The sequence below is a fragment of the Ruditapes philippinarum genome, unplaced genomic scaffold, assembly GCF_026571515.1.
Source record: "Ruditapes philippinarum isolate M1 unplaced genomic scaffold, ASM2657151v2 ctg3459_1_1_1_1, whole genome shotgun sequence".
NCBI classification, from domain to species: domain Eukaryota; kingdom Metazoa; phylum Mollusca; class Bivalvia; order Venerida; family Veneridae; genus Ruditapes; species Ruditapes philippinarum.
This window is the reverse complement of record NW_026855417.1, coordinates 238,653-259,753: the sequence shown is the minus strand read 5'-3', so window position 1 is coordinate 259,753 and position 21,101 is coordinate 238,653. Positions and strand designations below refer to the sequence as shown.

General features: G+C 31.5%; 1 protein-coding gene across 2 annotated transcripts; it reads left to right on the top strand.

The window, feature by feature from the left end:
* Window positions 1-45: 45 nt before the first annotated feature.
* LOC132743226 (cyclic nucleotide-binding domain-containing protein 1-like) lies at window positions 46-15,036 on the top strand. Of its 2 annotated transcripts, none has more exons than XM_060731755.1 (14): window positions 46-172; window positions 1,209-1,290; window positions 1,830-1,943; window positions 3,373-3,419; window positions 4,313-4,484; window positions 4,968-5,116; window positions 6,519-6,649; window positions 7,687-7,748; window positions 8,614-8,692; window positions 9,163-9,295; window positions 12,021-12,130; window positions 13,424-13,574; window positions 14,146-14,213; window positions 14,866-15,036. In XM_060731755.1, the coding sequence occupies exons 1-14, from the start codon at window positions 58-60 to the stop codon at window positions 14,992-14,994; spliced, it is 1,542 nt and encodes a 513-aa protein (XP_060587738.1). In that variant the 5' UTR covers window positions 46-57; the 3' UTR covers window positions 14,995-15,036. The 2 variants fall into 2 exon arrangements, with proteins under 2 accessions (XP_060587738.1, XP_060587737.1); XM_060731754.1 differs by lacking the exon at window positions 12,021-12,130 and adding an exon at window positions 10,187-10,296.
* The last annotated feature ends 6,065 nt before the right edge of the window (window positions 15,037-21,101 follow it).

Genomic DNA, 21,101 nt, shown 5'->3' with positions numbered 1-21,101 from the left:
GAAAATTCGAAACTAATATGTGCAATATTTTCGTTACTACTGTAAACAATATGGCGGATGAACAAGTGCTCTGCTGATTGGCAAAATAAGGAGAAAATGGCCCTTATGAAAAGAAGAGATATGGCTATCCGGCCATTTCATAGTGCAGATGCTAGAAATACATCATTTAAATGTAATTTTTAATGGCGCGGAAAGCCACGTAAATTATCCTCGACTATCGATACCTTACACAGTATATACAGTATCAAAAATTATTAGTCTAGCTTAAACTGTTAAATAGATCTCTACACTGTAAATGGTGAACATTAACTTTTGACTTTGGTAATATGAGTAGAAATACATTTCAAATGTGATTGCTTAAAACAATACATTATTGCAGTATTATATATATTGAACTGTTCCTAATATTTCTGTGCTTAATGGAAAAACAGTGAAGATACCAAAGCTGTATCTAATATGAAATTAGGTGCTACCTATGGCGCCGAAAGCTCTTATGATTTAATTAAGCATAACATCTTTAGTGTACATGTTAACCAGATCTATCATGCAATTCGTTAACAAGTAAATGCAGGTATTTTGTAAACAGAAACGAATAAATTGGTGGTGTTCAACCTATCATCGCAAGAGGGACCACTGCGCATGCGCCGGCGTTTGGGTCCGCCATTTTCTGTTAATCTCTAATTCACATTTGTTGTTTTTGCATTATTTTTAATGTGCTTATTTATCAAAAAGGATTTAAAAGTAACTTTTTACATTTATCATCATTACTATAGTTCTTATGAATGAAATAAATGTTTATTTTCTGATTTTGTACATCATTCTTTCACCGGAACTGTTATTTAGCATGCGTCTGCTAGCAATAGTCTGAATTAAGTAGACGCTCATTAAAAGCGCTCTGATATCTATATTTAGCTCGAAAGGATTTCAAAATGGCAGCGCCCAGTTAACTAAGGATTTTTTCACAGCTCATTAGGTATAGGATCTATATATTTTTGAAATTTTCATTTACTTTTAATTTAATTTCATTTGAATTGATACGCGTCATACATGTTATCTAAGAGCCCTATAGCCCTCGCGGGGCCTTTGGCCCCGCTCGGACTTTCCGCGTAATAATTAAAAAAAGAAATTAACACCAAAGTGACTGATATTCCTCCATAACTGTGTAATTTATATATTTTATGATAATCTTTGTTTTCATTTTTTTTCAGTACCAAAGTTAGAGAAACCACCAGCAATTGATTATGACAAGCTGAGAGAACTCTGTAGTATAGATGGACTCAAAGATGTTCAGTAAGAAACATTCTTGCACTCCTAGCTTGACTTTTCGCAGAATTGGGAGGCTATATTAGTTTTCTTTGCATCAGTGTCGAAACACTTTGGTTAAGATTTTTACTTTTTGCACTTGTACATTATCTGTCATGAACAGGCTCATTTATGTCAAGCCTGCAATTTGCATGTAGTGCTATTTTCATTGCTTCCGAAGGAATCAAGGCATTTTCCAGATATTGAAATAGCATGACTTGTGTATAGAAATTTTAGAACATCTTTATTATTACTTTACATGATATACAAGACATGTTAAACAGTTGATCCAAATATTGATCTTGAATTATTCTTGACCTTACTGGGTACTTTGATTCAGTTTGTCTCATATATGTATTGTATGCACAATTTAATTTTAGCATAATATGATCAAGTTTGGTTTCATAAGTAGTGTATATAACATTAGGATCATTTGATCCTGATCCTGATCTTCAGATTCTTTGTGAACATGGGGCCTGGTTTCAGTATAAAATTGATATTTAACATAATATTTATGTACTATTTAGGAATGGCGTCTCACAGACATCTGATGAGGCACATGAAACATTTATGCAGAGTTACAAATCAGTTTTTGTGCAGAAACCAAAGAAATTAGGATTTCCTATTCACTCTGAACAACGGTATGACCGTATACATACATTTTATTTACATTTTTCACAAAAATGTAACAAGTATTTTTCTTTTTAAATTTACCTTCTTTTTATAAATTATAATGTTTGTATTTATTTCTATATATGTTTAAAGACAATGTATATTAAGTAATAAGAGGAAAAAATGCATGGTTCATCATAAATATTTTAATAAATAATAAATTATGCTAATACATGTATTTTCATTTTCACCAATTGTTGATGCAGTTATATTATTTAATGATTATAATATGTACCCCTACTGTTTAGTATTTTTTTAAGACCTTGGTGTTTATAATATCTCAACAATTTAGTATTTTTAAATATGATAATTAACTCCCCTGTTAAATGTATCTAGCATGTTTGTTTTATACAACACTGTTTATTATCTCCCTTTTTACTCTTATCATTTCTGCATTAATTTTTATTAGCTCGACTTTTCTATGAAAAGGGGAGCTATCCTACTCGCCCCGGCGTCGGCGTCGACGTTGGCGTCACACCTTGGTTAAGTTTTTCGTACCACCCCACTTTATTTCAGAAGTATTACAAGTATGGCTTTGAAACTTACCATACTTGTTCACCATCATAACCTCCATCTACAGACAAGAGTACATAACTCTGTCAAGGTTTTTGACAGAATTATGGCCCTTTTTTGACTTAGAAAGTGTATTGAGCTTGGTTAAGTTTTTTGTACCACCTCACTTTATTTCAAAACCATTGGAGGTATTGCTTTGAAACTGACCATACTTGTTTACCATCACGACCTTCATCAACAGACAAGAGGACATAACTCTGTCAAGGTTTTTGACAGAATTATGCCCCTTTTTGACTTAGAAAATACATTGAATATGGGTAAAATCCACTTATTGCCTTAACCCTTTGAGATATTGCTTTGAAACTTTTAATGCTATTTCACATCATTACCCCCATCTGTACGCAAGAGAAGGTAACTCTGTCAAGGATTTGTTTTAAAAATTAAGGCCTTTTATCGACTTAGAATCTTGGTTAAGTTTTTAGTACCAGTCCACTTTTTGACTGAACTGTTTGAGATATTAATTTGAAAGTTGGAATACTTGTTTACAATCATGATTCCCAAACATGTCCAGGAGAAGGTAATTCTGTCAAAGATTTTATTTGAATTATGGCCCTTAACTGTCAATGTTTTGTATTATAGGCAAGCACTAAAAAACTTAAAAAATCTAAAAAAATTCATTCCTATCCACTGAACCTGCAGTGTTCAAGGGTATCACACAATTCAGTAAAATAATTCTTCACTAAATATCTTAATGCTCATGGCCATTGTTCACTTTAAAAATACAGAGATTCTTGTATTGCCTTTTACTGCAAAAACTTTTTTTATTGGCAAGCAATAAAAAAGTCGAGCGCGCTGTCTTACGGACAGCTCTTGTTTGTTTTTCAGGGAGCAGCTAAAATCTTCTATGCTCAGCATAACCCATAATGCAACAGGTAACTATTTTGCCATGTGGTAACGATGAATACCTCCCTAGATGTTTTTGTTTTGCAATACAAAGATCACAACATCATATTCCATTGTTAAGTGTATATCTGTATTAGTTCAGGTCCAGTATTGTAACTTATGTCTCATCAAGTGACCGTCTGCTAATCAAACATGATGGAATCAGCAGTAAGAGACAAATGACCATCTGAGACTCAGTGTCAAAGATCAACTGGCACTTTGCAGTGGTCGAGTGGTTAACACTTCAGACTAGTAATCTAAGGATTGCTGGCAACATGGGTTCAAACTCTGTCAGGTCAAGCTGTTGTTTCCTTGAGCAAGAAACTTTTTACTCGTTGCTGAATACTGGTTGGTTCCAGTAACGGATTCAAGAGTGTTTCAGTAAGCTTATAAATTGCAAAATATCAAACTAAAATTATAAGTATAAAATATTTTTACTTATTGCCACAGAGAAATTTTGCCCTGCCCAAGAATCATACCAGTGACACCTGGATTAGATGCTCTCCCTAATGAGCCATGCGGGCAGTTTGTGCATCATGTTGATATATTGTCAATACTAGAAGTATATAACCACTGATCCTTTAGTGAAGTTCCACTGTAATTAAAGTCTCATCAAATAGACTATCAGTAATTTTATTTGGAAAAGTGTCAAATGATGTGGTTGGGTTAAATGTTGAACCCTCGCTTTCTTGATTTTTAGTAACCTTAATATAAACTATTTGTTTATCTATATATATTGGTTTCAAGACAAAGATGATCACTACTTGTTATTAATGTTGACAATAAATTAAATTATGCTTACATCACAAGAAGATTAGTCACTTTAATGACTTTGAAAGATTTACTTTTATATTACTGTTGCGAATATTTTGTGATTTTGTAGGTAAAACAATGGAGAGTGACAAGAAGAAAGTGAAGAAGGAATGGCCAATAGATAAAATAACACATGACATTAGAGACTACATGCCACTTCTACATAAACAAAGAAAAACCAAAAACCCTGCTTTAATCAGGGAACAAAACATTAAAACTTTACGTAGACTAAGTAGAAAACTGTAAGTTTAGTAGTTAGGATAACATGAGTTACTCCCCTTTATTTATTTGAAACTGTTTACTATTTTGAACTTAACTGGTAGTAATATTAACCTAATTTATTTGATTTAAAGGTTGCTCTATTGTTTTATATTCAACAAAGAGAAAACATAGTTATTGACAACAACAAATATCATTGATTCATGCTAATAAGATGAATTTCAAGTGTAGAAACAAATATAACATCTCATAAATTTAAAATGATTAGGAGTGTAATTACAAAATGTGAACTATATAGAAATAAATGAAAGAGATTCTGTTAGAAATTGCTGTGTCTTTTCTGTAAACCAAATAGTTAATCTTTCTTATGATGTATAGTGTCTTTAAAACTGTCCTTCAATATTAACAGTATATACCTAATAAAGATCATAAAGTTTGTTACAGGAACACCTAAACGGTTTGAATTAACATTTATTTTAAGGAATTTTTATATATATATTTTTCAGGCCATTTCAAAGAACTGCCTCAGATAATGATGAAATCTTCAACATTTTACGAACAATTTCATTCTTCAAAGAAAATGTTCCTGAACATATATTAAAGGAATTGTGTGTAGTAGCTGTACATGAAACATGGAAAGATCCAGAATTTACTAGTAAACTTTTGAACTTCTAGATTAAGTAACCTCTTTTGGTATTCTTTTAACAAAACAAAAGATCCTTTTGTAATACAGATGATCATTGTTTAAGAAGCTGCGGTCAAACAGCCTTTAATAGAATAAAATTTGAAATTCTTACAAAGATCAAGTGAAGCACATAATATGGAAAAATCTTCAAAAGATAATAAAGAAATACACTTACAATTATTTGGAAATTGATTTTCTATGCAATTCTTAGCATAATTTGAACGAAAAAACTTTGCAACTCTACTTGTTTTGGGTATTTTACGCAATAGAAATGATTATTCTGGAAAAAACAGGGTGATTGGAATTATCACAAGTCATTGATCCAGACTTACATCAAATGGTTACCCTTTAAATCTTTGAAAAATATTTACAATCCTGTCATGTCAAAAATGTTCATTCGAGTCCCTTTAATATTGTAACATTAGGAACACATATTAAATGGCACATTGCAATAATTTAAAGGTTGGACTGATTTTATTATTTGAGGAACAAAATATCATACCTCATGTCAAACTAGCCAATATATTTTGATGTGCCAAAGTTAAGATTCTGAAATATTTTTATTTTTAGTCAGAATCTCCCTTCTACGAGTGGAGATATTGCCCTTTCACATAATAGCACAATATCTCAATGCATTGTACAATTAGTTAATATAAGAATTTTCTCTACCAATAAAACTGAAAAGTTTTGCATGAATTCATTATAGTATTGATATTACTAAAATGCTGAAGAAGAAATTAATACAGTTCAGTCAGGCATTCTAGAAAACATATTCATATCATAGGAAAGATTTTAGTTTGCTTGAGTACCAGTGTTTGGCTGTCCTGATGTTTAGAGGTTTACAATGATCACAATGTTCCAAATAATACTTTATCACACATCCATGCCGCTTTTACGACTCCGTAAAAGTGGTATTGCACGGCTGTGCATATATTTTGACAAGAAGTCATTAGCGTTGTGTATACAAACATAGCGTAAAGATGCACTAAATGTTATACTATAAGCGCATCAATGTAAAATGACTCTTTTTTTTTTTGCTTTAAACAGTCTTTCTTTTGGGTATGTGATAAATACAATATTAAATTCGTGTAAGTTCATCACTGAATTTATTGAACTGCTTGAATAAAATAATATTTTGCTTGCCAGATGCTCGCATAATATAATTTATACAACTCGTGCAATAAATTTAGTATTGTACTTACACTCATTGAATATCCTCTATGTATTGATATTTCCATACTTTTATTCACAAAGATAATTTTTTTGTGTTATCTGTAGTCTAGAGTTTTCAGTATTTATCAAATTTTCAAATTAGAATATAAAACTTTTTAATGTAAGTTTGAATATTTATGTTTTTTTCCTCTTTTTACAGTTTTTGGAAATACAGGGTTACATTTGGTATTAAACGGGATTGTTAACCCAGTTACAAAACCATGGCTTAATGAAGATGACGGCCAAAGTCTCCGTACTCCTACTCCATTAAGTGACTTATCAACCACAGAGGTAGGTTTTAAATAAGTTTATGTGCCACAGAGGTAGGTGTTTAATTAGTTTATGTGCCACAGAGGAAGGTGTTTAATTAGTTTATGTGCCACAGAGGTAGGTGTTTAATTAGTTTATGTGCCACAGAGGTAGGTTTTTAATTAGTTTATGTGCCACAGAGGTAGGTGTTTAATTAGTTTATGTGCCACAGAGGTAGGTGTTTAATTAGTTTATGTGCCACAGAGGTAGGTGTTTAATTAGTTTATGTGCCACAGAGGTAGTTGTTTAATTAGTTTATGTGCCACAGAGGTAGGTTTTTAATTGATTTATGCATCACACATGTATGTTTTTAATTGATTCATCCACCACACAGGTAGGTTTTCAAATGCATCAAGTGTTAATTGCAAATGTTTACTCGTCATTTGTATTCATTGTGTTTAACAGAGGGGAGGGAAAAATCTCGGTACCAGTAAATAAGCTATGTTATTTCATAGTTTACCAGAATTTATCCCGATAAGTACATCTGTGCTGTTTTAGAAAATGAAAATAAAACAGTAAACCATGAATGTAGAAATACTTTAAAAATAGTAAATAGAGCATGATTAAGCCTAATACCTATTGCATCATACATGTCATATATTAACTAAAAGGTTATCTATTTTTGATGATGTGTTTTTCTACTAAAATAACTTTGTGTAGAGCACTGTACTTTCAAGGAAGGTAATGACAGCAGGGTTCAAACCCCAACAATTGTGAGGTTTTCTTTCTGCTTCCTCGATCTGAATAACTCTAGCATAGATTTTGAATGAAATAAAGGCCCTACATTGATGAACATAACAAAAATCTTTTGTTAATGTAATTATTTCTTTGTTAATTCTTACATTTTCAAGGGTCTTGTTTTACTTTCAAACAGTTAAAATATTTCTACTGGCAGCTGTTATTACAAAATAAATCCAATGACAAAATAAATCAATAATTTTCAACTTTTAGACTTGTATGTACTTGTATATTGTGGCAAAATATTTAAATATCATAAAATTTTATCTTATTTTTTGTAGATAAAAGTCGGTCAATGTTTTGGAACACTTCGTAAAGTAGATGGAAGAGGGGCTAGCTCAAAGTAAGTAATTAATATGATGAATGGTTTGAAAATTGACACAGATTTTGATACAGAAAAATAATGCCTATGTTATGTATACTATATAAAGCTGATCTAAGTACTCACATTTGTATGAGGTTAAGATTTACATAGATTTGTTAGACTTGATAGTGTTATTATTTGAACTATTTTTGTGATGTGTGTCCAACTTTGCCAAGTGATGTTTTAAAATTATATGTGTTTTGCTGGCTTAACACAATATGGAGAACGTGGGTGCAAATCCTGTCAGGGGAAAGCAGTTGTTTTCTTGAGCAAGAAACTTTACATTCATTTCTTATTACTGGTTGGTTGAAGGAACAGATTCAAGTGTTTCAATAAGCTTATAGCTTCCAACACAAACTAAAACTAAATTTGTATAAACTTATATTGAGAGCATCATATTTGTAATCCAGGGCTCGCTGACTTGATCCTCCGCCTAGGTGAAATTTGTCTGTGATTATTAATCTGGAAAGTTGACTCTAATGGTCATTTGTTTCTAACAGCTGATTCAGAAATCATGTTTGATTAGTAGTCAGTTACTTGCAAAGAAATCAGTTATTACTGATAAGTTGTCAGGTTGACTGACTGCAGATATATACCAAAAAAAAGTTTTAAAATTGGCATAAAAATTTGATTAACAAAGAAACAAACAGTTCATTATTTTAACTTATTGCTATTTCATTGGCTACATGGAAAGGTAAAACTTGTTGCAGCCTCATATTCTTGTTCAGTGCAGCAAAATTGCATGATTTTACCAAAACTGTTGAACAAAAAAACTGTTTCTTCTTAAGAAGGCACTTATGGCTTGGATCAGCAGCTTGATATCATTTCTTTTATTATTTTACAGGGTTTACAGTGTGGTAACAGCAGATAATAATTGTGAATTTCTCAAAATTCCCTCTGCAGATTATGCTAGAGTAATAGAGGTAAGCTATTACATTATCTAAATTCCCATATTTGTCCATTTTTATCATGTATATATTTACAACTATAGAAAAATACATGTAAAGATATTGTAACTTTTGTATGTTCCCAACTTTTGTAATGTACATAACTTTTGTAATGTCCTCAATTTTCATAAGAGCATAATTCCAATAATAATGCTCTCATTTTCCATATGTCCTCAATTTTGGTAGGTCCTCATTTTTCCTATGTCCTCAAATTCAATATGTGCTCAATGTCAATATGTCTTCAACATCTATAAAAATGTATGTCAACTTCTATATATCCTTAGCATTTAGATGTTCTTAAATTCTATAAGTCCTCTTTCACTATATTCACAAACTCAGTATTTCCTCGACTTCATTTGTCAGGATAAAATAATTTACTATGTTGTATTTGCTTATGTAAATCTTGAAATTTATATTGTATAATGTTAACATTGATTTGTTTTCAGCAAATAAAACAGAGAGAACATACAGAGAAGGTAAACTTGTTGTTATCATGTGGTCAGTATAAACTATGGCCAAGACAACCACTACTTCAAGTGGCAGAACTTATTGAATGGATTAGCTACCCACCTAATACAGGTAAATATCACAATAATAATAATAGGAAAGAGCTATGTATTCAAAGACGTATCAAACTAAAATTAAGAAAAGAGCCAAATAACCATTAAAATTTCATTTCTATTAAACATGAAATATTTATGTTAAAGTTTATTTCACAACTTCTTCGATCAGTGTGCATCTTTTTGCTTGTTTAAAAAAATGTAATTGGTGAACAATTGTAAAATCACATCATCAAGATGCATGACATATAATTAAATGTTTCTTAAAGTTTTTAATAAGAAAATAGGTTACAATCATCACTTTGATAGGAAACTTAATTGAAATTATTATTAGTATTGTTTAGCTCAGGATGGCATATTTAAACATGTTATATATTATAAAAATATTACAGTGATTGTGAATGAGGGTTATATGGCACTATTTATGTTTTATATATTATATACATGTTACAGTAATTGTAATTGGTTATATGGCACCATTTATATTTTATATAGTGTGTATTGATACTAAAGTGAAAGGAAGTGTTTATTTATATTACAGTGATTGTAAATGATTGGTTATGTGGCTCTTTTTGAATGTTATACATTGTATATTTATATAACTGTGAGTGAAGTTTATATGGCACCAGTTATATGATTTACATTGCATATTAATATTACAGTAATTATGAGTGAGGGTTATATGGCACTGTTTAGATGTCATAAAATGTATATCTATATGGCAGTGATTATGAGTGATGGTTATATGACTCTATATGATTTAGATTGCATATTTATATTACAGTTTTTATGAGTGAGGGTTATATGGCTCTATTTAAATGTTATACATTTTATATTTATATAACAATGATTGTGAATGTATGTTATATGACACTATTTATATGTTATATATTGTACATTTATATTACAGTGATTGTGAGTGAAGGTTATATGGCACCATTTATAGGGTTTATAAAAACTGGAGAATGCCATATACTACGAATGGTGGAGGTCATGCACACACTTTCAAATGGCAAAAGGGTAATGCACTGATAATCTATATGTTTTAAAATAACTACTTTTATAAACACACCAGTGACACAGAGAATGTGGGGAATCACAGACATATTATGCTATGTGTTCTCAAATTCACATGCTATTTCACTGGCAATGAATTGACTTGGTTCTGATCTTAGCTGATTTTTGCATTGTATTCTTTTTATGGATATGGAATTAAAACTTTCCCAATGGTATTCCTTCATGATGTCTATACTTTCCAGGGTATTTTGTGGGTTTGATTAACTCCTGTTTTTTCTTCTTTGTATGCTGTGGTACAAATTTTTACAGAGAAATATGAACTTATATTGTTTTATGTCATTCATCATATTTTGCAATTTTTCATCATGCATGTTAAGGTCTTCTGTTGGCCTTTCATAATTACTTACTTACTGTTGGAGTCAAATATGCAAATTGCACTTGCATATTTATCTCATAGTAGTTTTTTGACCAGGAGATTTCTTCAGAAGATAGGCATTTCTTTTCTCAGGTTTGTGGTACTTGTTTGTTATTATAAAGTGTTTTCAAATGAAACATTTTGGAAAAAAGTAGCAGTTTGAATTTTGGCATGGTCATTTTTTCTTCTTTTTTACACTATTGTAACAGCACAAACAGCACATTGTTAAACAATTGAGAAATAACACAAACACATTGTTCCACACTTGAGAAGTAGCATAAACACATTGTTCAACACTTGAGTAACACTTGTTACACTTTGGAGTAATAGCACATACACATTGTTACACTTGAGAGTAATAACACAAACACATTGTTACACTTGAGAGTAATAGCATGAACACATTTTTACATTTGATAGTAATAGCACAAACACATTGCTATACTTGATAGTAATAGCACAAACACATTGTTACACTTGATAGTAATAGCATGAACACATTTTTACATTTGATAGTAATAGCACAAACACATTGCTATACTTGATAGTAATAGCACAAACACATTGTTACACTTGATAGTAATAGCACAAACACATTGTTACACTTGATAGTAATAGCACAAACACATTGTTACACTTGATAGTAATAGCACAAACACATTGTTACACTTGAGAGTCACAGCATAAACACATTGTTACACTTGAGAGTAATAGCACAAACACATTGTTGCACTTGAATGTAATAGCACAAACACATTGTTACATTTGACTCACAGCACAAACACATTGTTACATTTGAGAGTGATAGCACAAATACATTGTAACACTTGAGAGTAATAGCACAAACACATTGTTACACTTGAGAGTCACAGCATAAACACATTGTTACACTTGAGAGTCACAGCATAAACACATTGTTACACTTGAGAGTAATAGCACAAACACATTGTTGCACTTGAATGTAATAGCACAAACACATTGTTACATTTGACTCACAGCACAAACACATTGTTACATTTGAGAGTGATAGCACAAATACATTGTAACACTTGAGAGTAATAGCTCAAACACATTGTTACATTTGAGAGTCACAGCACAAACACATTGTTACACTTGAGAGTAATAGCTCAAACACATTGTTACACTTGAGAGTCACAGCACAAACACATTGTTACACTTGAGAGTAATAGCACAAACACATTGTTACACATTTGTAGCAGCACATTATATACATGCACACAAGTTTATGCACACTGAAGGCACACACAGGCATACACTATCCTGGAAATTATGAAAGCTGCTGTTTTTCCAGTTTTGGCCAGTGAGGAATACAAGGCCCCTTATGTTGCCATAGTGAAGTCAGGGGAGGCTATTATTATGAAACAAATCCTTGTTGTCATGTATGTGCCTGGTGGCAAAAAGGTTTGTATAATTCTCTTTGTGTATAAACATACAACTTAATCTCTTTTACGGTTTTGTTGAACTCTTGTTTGATATGCTCAAATAATTTCAAAATTAAGCATCATTTTGTGTGTTATACTTTGACCCGAAATTGACAAATATTTCTATCATTCTTGCATGGTTTTGGACTTTACATTGAATCATTTGTGGTAGCTTGTCATAGGTTAAACTGATTTTTTGTTTTTGCAATTCATGCTCAGTTGTATTATAATACAATAGATCATAGCAAGATGGTATCATATATGATAAGCCATGTATTATGTAAACATATTGCTTTTGTTAAAGGAGAGGACTACTATGAGCTATTGTAGCTCTCGGTCCAATTCCTTTCTACTTAAATTGTAAATTATTAACATGTATATATTATCTGAATAAAAATAAGTTTAAACCAAGATGGTATCAAACATGGTTCCTGTTCAATTTGTCATGGTTCTGAACTGTTAAATGTTTAGGAGAGATAATGTGTAAGCGGCTGGATAGCTCAGTCGGTTAAGAGCCGTGGAACGGTATTCTGAGGGTCCAGGGTTGGGGTCCCGGTCAGGTTGCACATTTTTCTCATCCTGGGACACATTCTTTCTAATTTCACCTTAATTGCATGTGTCGGAAGTTTGTTGAATTTCTTCTGTTCTATGCTTTGACAGGTTACAAGCATACGGATATGAATATTGTTATGTTTTGAGCTGAGATAATTCTGTGTTTACATCAAGTGTTAATGGATCATGTAATTCAATAGTTCAAATACCCAAGTGTGTTTGATTCACCTCCCCTGTTGTATTTTTGTTCAATTACATCAAAGTTGACATATAGTACTATATTAAGTGTTTTGATGCAGATGATTTATTTTCTTTATATTCTGTTTGAATAAAGGTTTTCTATATGACATTTTCAATTTTTAAAAAATTATTGTATTTTACATAACACTCACACTGTAAAGGTTATGTGATAACTTTGCAGCTGTTTTGATGAAGGTAGACCACAGATGCTCCTTTGTGCTTTACTTCAGACTCAAGCATGTAGGCAGCCATGTTATATAGCTATAGTGACTGCTTTTTTCTAGTGCATTTATCATTATGCTCCATACATTTACTGTATAAGTTTAGGTTGCTTTTACATTTGTTCATCTTAAAATATGACGCCAGTACTGAGGCAGAATGGAAAAGTTAAGGTTAAATATACTATTAAGTTATATGAAATACATAAGCATTTCTTGAAATATTTCTGATTTTAACAAAATGTCAATTTTATGTTATTCAGGAGAAAAGAACAAAACAAGTTGTAATGGGAAGACTGGGAGCATCAGAATCATTTGCTGAACTCTCAGTACTACTAAATGAACAGATCACATGTTCAGTTGTCACGGCAACGGAAATGACACTTGGTGTTATAAGACCTGAAAAAATTAAAGGTAAATTATAGCATTTGCACAGCACTAGGTATTTATTAATAGAGACTTGCAAGCTTTTCAAAGAAAAACAACAATAACAACAAAATACTTTTTAAATGATTTCAGTCATCTCAGCATTATATTTACTCTGAATTTCTTAGTTACATTGTAGTTAAATATCTGTAAATGGTATATACACAAAACTTAAACAATCCACTTCTCATTCATGTATTAAAAGTAAAAAAACATGATCAAATTAAAGGGGTTATGACTTATTTTAATGTTAGCTGTTTTCATGTAACATACGTTAGGCTTTAAATGTGTTTAGTAAAATCTTAACAATTTTTATACATGAGAAGTAGTACAATTATACCAAAGAATCATTGTAAATGCTTTAGTTTTGCTTATATAAAATATGTAATTAAGATAACGAGTTAGAAATTGTAATTTTAGGACACCTCTAATGAAGTAATTTATGATTTATAAAATCAACAGTTGATAACAGTCAGATATGATGTATTTTATAAACAAACTTAAAATCAAGCACACATATTATCACCTATAGTCATATAATTTTATGTTAATTTCACAGATTTGGATGAGGTGACTATTCAACTTTTCAAACAGTCAAATAACAGAACATTTGGTGACCTTACAAAGGTAATAATGTTTATTTCATTTTATCAAATTTTAAAGATGAAAAGTTTAGAGAAATTTTAAGTTCGAATGAAAGTTATGTGAAGGTGGGAAGACCTTTTTGAAAAGTGTTTAATTTATGATGTCATTGATGATGTATTGTACTATGCTATTTTTGATGATTTCATTTATTGTGCTTTTTTAAAATGTCATTAATAATGCCATTCCTAATATTTTGATGATGTCATGTTAATTATTCATTTAAGTTATAATTTTGATGATATGTCATTTGAATTATTATTTTGATGATGTCATTTAAACTCTTATTTTCATGATGTCATTTAAACTCTTATTTTGATGTCATTTAAACTCTTATTTTGATGATGTCATTTAAACTATTATTTTGATGATGTCATTTAAATTATTGTTTTGATGATGTCATTTAATCTATTATTTTGATGATGTCATTTAAATATTATTTTGATGATGACATTTAAATATTATTTTGATGATGACATTTAAACTCTTATTTTGATTATGTCATTTAAACTATTATTTTGACGATGTCATTTAAACTCTTTTTAAATGATGTCATTTAAACTCTCATTTTGATGATGTCATTTTAATTTTCATTTTGATGATGTCATTTATGATGTCATATAATATTTGTTTACAGGATGATATACAAGAAGAGTATATGCAGCAGGAACTTAAGAGAGAGTGGAATGAGTTTAAACATGGTGTTCTATTAGACGTTATAAACTCACGAGGAATTAGACCTGGTTATGGGAAGTGGTCAAAATGAAACGGAACCTGCCCAAAAATATATATAAAATATATGTCGGAGTACAAAATGAAAACAGCAACAGTTATCACAGTCATTAGTTATACAGGGTTCAATTTTATATTAACTTACCTTTGCTTCTCAGGTATGTTCATGTATGTCATTAATAAAATGCACAGAGCAGTGAGGTTTTATCCTTTGAGAGTGTCAATGACAATGACAGCAACCTGCGATTTAATTACACACCTATAACATGAACCACTTATAAGACAGGGTCTTACTATAAAACTCCTGTTTAAGTCAGATTTGATTTCTTCGGATATAAACTTCTTTATTAAAAGGGACAAAGGTGTATTTTTGTTATCTAATCTTTGCATGAAGTAAAGTAATCTCTATATAAATCACAAAATGAAAGGTCTTGTAAGTATTTATTGTTTGTATTTGAATATCATTAATGTAATAACAGGTCATTTAAAGCAGATGTTACATTTCATATTGTTACATGTTAATAGAATATAATCTTCACTTTCCTTTTTGCAGAATATAGTACATGTTGCAATATCTTATTTCAGTCCTTGCCATCTCACTGAATGTTATAAAACAGTCTGTACTGAAGTTTTTAACCCTTACACTTCTGAATTATTTAAAAAGGACATACTCAGCTTTTAATCTGGAATCTAAATCATCATTTTACAGATATTCAGTATTAAAAAGATATAATTGAACAATCAACAGTAAATGAGGTGACCAGATTTTATACTGATAGCATAGACAAGTCAAAATGCTACCAGCATTCAATGAGTTAGATATATTTAATGTAAGATATAAATGTGCTTTATTGACTCAAATATTTACACTCAATTTTGTTAGTCATCTAAGTCATTGAGAACTTTATTCTAGATCGTAAGTCAAAATATGTGAGAGAAGAAAGGAGGTATCAGGTGTACAGATTTTATCTAGTAATTTTTATTTGTTTGGGTCGTCAGACCAAACAAATAATGGTAGCGAAATTTCAGGGTCTAATGTTGTTAATTGCAAATGCCGAAAGTAGTCCACTTTTTTTGAAGCGGTTACTTCCCTTTTGTATGTACAATAAGCCGAAAAATTCAGGGGAGATCACTGCGTAAAGATGGTCAAAGACAGGCGCGTTAATTTTCAAGCAAAGTAATTCCCGAATGGTCGAAGATTTCTAATATTGTTTTATTGTATTTTCTGATCGAAAATAAGTAAATACAAAGCGGAAATTCAATCTCTGACACAGAAGTTTACGACAAACCTAACAACAAGTAGTTCTCAAAACAGCTTAAAACTAGCGATTTAAAAGAAAGAAATGTTTTATTTTGTTACAAGTATCCAACAAATTAAAACGCATTCAAAGTTAAACAATAGCGTTGGCTTAAAGAATTGTCAATAAATGCACAATCACAAATTACGCGGATGAATATGATTTTATCAATGAAAATACTATTTTTAGCGATATCGATTACCGAATACTACACAAACCGAGTAGTGGAATATATAGATTCTACATGTCGGACTGTTTGGGCGAGAAGATTTTCGCTAAAATATTTACTTCAATTTTAAACAACAGGTTTATCCTGAACAAAATACCTCGAAATTAATAAGGATTACAAACCCGAAATGCAATGGAAGTTCTAAATTTAGAATGACTTGATGTTAATCAGTTTTTGCTTGTATAACTTCTCCGTGGTACAGTGGTAACGCGCTCGCTTAGTGAGTGAGAGGTCTCGAGTTCAAATCCCAGTCGAGGAAACTTTTTTTTTGTTAAATTCTTTTTTAACCTTTTACCCCATGAGCATATTGCGAAAAATGGCCGTTTTCATTGAAAAGCCTCCTAGTTCCAGCTTTTAAACTATGAAAAATGCTTCAGTACTAATGAAACTTGGCATATATGTTGACTGAACCATAATCTCTGTAACAACATGCTCAATGGTAAATTTCCTGTTACCATGGCAACGTGGGGAAGTCTCAAAATTGCCAAATATCACTATTTTGCATTGTTTTTTTTCCATCAAAAATGATTTCAAAGTGCTGCAACTTCTCAATGAATTGAGATAGAGTACAAGGCTTTTCAGCGTTGGTTACTAGTTACCCTAAGATCGACCTGAGGCCATTTTTAGCCTGTCACATGTCCAAAATTTTCTTGGCGATGAGGGGTTCTCCGCCCCCCTTCAAACCCCCAAACAGAAGGGGGCACATCCCCCTTCTAGCAACCCCCTGATGTAATATTTGGATGGGGGACGGCGCCGAAAAAGTGCTCACTTTTTTTAACAACATTTCTAAAACGAAACACAGTGTTTGGGGCCTAAATAGGGTATTTTTTCACTGTTTGAGGCCTCAAAAAAAAGGGGGGGGGGGTTGCAAAAAGCCGTCGAAACACGCTTATATAAGGGAAAAGGTTAAGTGTCTTTGTTAAGAAAGTAGCCATGATATGCAAGGATAAAGTGTGGCTGTCGTAAAAAATTAACATAAATGATTTTTTGATGCAACTCTAGTTATGCAGAATTCCGTATGTATCAAACTCTGCATGGTGCCTTGCAAAATGAATTATAATACATAAAAATAAACTTATGCAGGAAAATGCATACAGATATACAGTACTATTTAGATTGCAAAGATCAGAAAATACCACAGAACTTGCAGCCCTTTGATTCTTTATAAATATACATGCTTATAGTAAGCTCCAGGATTATTTACATCTGTATTAAACAACAGTTAAAGTCGTTACAAGCCCTAATTTAGAATAATATGGTTTTCTTCAAGCCGTTCACATATAAATTCACCGTGGCTGAAGGGTTTTCGGGCTCGCTTAGGAAGCGAGAGGTCTGGAGTTCAACTCCCAGTAAAGGTAACTCATTTTTTTTCAAATTGTTAAAGTCAAATAAACATTGGACTGAATATCAGTGTTGCAATTAGTCTTATAGCCAATTTACTACAATTAAAACGCTGGAAAGCATTGGTGGCACTATACATATAATCTCACAACCTGCACCTTTCTTACATTCTGAAACCCAAACAAATTCAGCGCCTTCTGTGCTTTGATTTTACATGTTACAGTAGTTCTTTATTATTGTTGTGACGTGGAAACATTTGTATTAAAGCGAGGTTTATATGTTGTATGTTTAACTGTTTATGAATGTTTTTGTTCAATGATAAATTTTCTAATTTTTTTTTATATTTAGATTTATTTATGGAAATGGAATGAAATTATATTATTTCTTATAAGAAATGGAAACTGAAAACTTCATTAAATATTGACTTTGAGGCTAACTATTGTAAAATATCAAGAATCAATTAGTTTGATATTTGAAACACTTGTAATAACAACTATTCTATATGATAACATTTTTTTCTCATACTAGTTATGTACATGTATGTCCTACTAGAAATATTGTTATAAGTTTTTACAATTATATAAATGAACAAAAATCATAAGTATTTGTTTTATATGCAACCACGGACTGTAATTTACGTCCGTGAATCAACAATGAAAAACATCTTTTTTATATCTCTCAGAAGATGCTGTAGTCAATCATACAATCACTTAAAACAAATGCTTCCAAACTTGGTTGAGTGAACAGTAAAAAATGTCTAGAGGATGTGTGTAGGGTATACATGTATCTAATATTCAAAGATTTGACACAAGATGATTGAAACCACGCCCCTCTATAAGGGATATCGATGGAAGTAAGCTGAGTTTTTACCATCCGACTGTCCCCTCTCTGGATCAAGCTAGGTCGGTTCGATAACATCCTTCCAAAGTTAAGGGATATTCATCAAACTGGTAGTACAGGGATTTTTACCATTTGACATTTCTGGTATATTGGGATGTTTTTCAAGGATTTGATAATCAGAAGTCAAAATAACCGCTATTCCTATGGGTTATGGAAGAGCAAATTTGTCTCTGGCATCACCCGACCTTATTCAAAACAAACAAGAATGACATAAATTTATATTATAGTTGAGATAAAATGTATGCTGAGGAATAACATATTTGACATTTTGTTGCTAAACTTTGCTTAGTTCTTTGTTTTCTGTCGTCTGCTACTAGTTACTTTGTTAACCTCTAAACTCAAAATGAAACTTCCTAATATAAAAATATCTGCGCCTATACATTCTGTCTCGGTGTGTGTTCAACAAATATAGTGAGAAGGAAGAACAAAACATATTCTAGAAATTAAGATAATCCGGATATAGCCATTGGTTCTACTACTCTGTTGTCTTCAATAATATGTAATTTTTACAGACGTGAACGGTTCTATTTAAGTTAAGCTTGTATGAATGTCACAGTCGGTGTCAGACGACCGTTGTTGTTTTGGTGACTAATAATGATAAAAAACAATTACAGATAAACCCGTTTCTAAATGGTAATCATATGAATTGGCGATAAATATGATAGAAAAAAAACCCATAGAAACTAGAACACATAACACAACATAGTGGAACGGGTTTTACTAAGTCAAGGGCAATAACTCTGACAAAACTGAATATACCCAAAAGCTAAACCCAGGTGCACAATTTCACATCCTGATCAACATTCCTGTAAAGTTTTATGACTCTAGGTGAAATACTTTTTGAGCTATGTGCGACAGAAGTTGGAAATTGTAAATTTTTACATAAAAATGATCGAAAATGAAGCGGTGGTGGCATCTAGAATCTTCAAATGGCAATGAAAGATTTCTTTTGCAGACAACGTGAGAAAGACCGGGTGACATCGCTTGTCACATAATAAACAATACAAGGTGGATGCCCTTAAAATTACTTTTAGCAGATGATAAAATAATATAAAGGTTCTCTCAGTCTCATAATTACAATGCTGCAGGTCTTTAGTCATGCTTATTATTTTCACTAAGATGTGTCAAGCGCAACATCCTTTAAATCAGAATATAAAATAGATTACAAAAAATAAATTTCCATCTACAACTGTCCGAGTCAACGCATTTTTAGAGAACCCAATAGATATTTGGACAAGGTTTTCTCCAAAGAACAAACATACAGCGGACAGTAAAAACTTGAACGTCATTCAACATAGATTAGTTAAAATGTTGTAGGCTCTGTTTGTTTGATGATGGCAGTGGTTTGTGCATTTTACTGTCATAGCTCTCTAGCATTTACTGAAAATGACTTATAAGTCACTATGGTGATATTTCAAGTTTAGTAACATCTGAAAATGTGTTTATAAGACGGTAATCAAGGAGCCTCCAACGGCATCTTCTGCCATTTCTTGAAAAGCGGCGTATAAAGTCGGATTAAAAGAATGTGAAATAGTTAAACTCTATTACTTTAATTTTGAGAGGTGTCAGAAGCTATGATCGAAGCATGAGTATCACAGACAGGCTTTACTTTATTAAGATGATTATGTACAACGACAATCTCCTTGAGAATCTAAATTGTCTAAATTGTTTCTAGGGGCAATTGTAAATGTGTATTTCAGCATAAAAAGTGTTGCTAGTAAAAAGTCAAACATATTAAGAGGTGGTATCTACCGAGAGCAGAGCAACGAAAACCTTAAAAAGCAAATAGTTGAAAATTTTAAACTTAGTATAAATATATCTGTTTAGAGAAAATGGAAGGTGCAACATCCCTCTTAGATGAAGTACGACTATCACTCAGCTTAACAACTGTTGAAAGTTTGCTTCTACTACTGTGTTTGTTTGAGTGAGGATTTTACGTTAATACACATGTCATATGCAGTACATTTCCTTCTCCCTCTTGAGCCTGTGACTATTGATGTTCCTTTCTTTTTAATTTTACGGAATTTGTTTTCAATTATTGAACCCAGAATCAAAACATTGACACGAAAAACATTTATTGTAAAAGAAATTTTCGCAGCTACATCAAGGCTATAAACTGTCAAAGAAATAAATTGTTTTTTACGAGAGCAATGTTCGTAAACACAAGCAGCTCTGATGAGTAACGTGCAGTAACGATGCGCTGGGATAAGATTGTGAGGACGCAGTCTTTCACGATCATGACAAAGAAAGTAAGCGACGTATATGTATTCTGTATGGCCGACTATAAATTGCGTGTTTTTAAAAAAAATCTATTTAACATATTGATGGTGACAGAAGTTGACGGAAATGGCAACCTAATATTGCGACGTTATT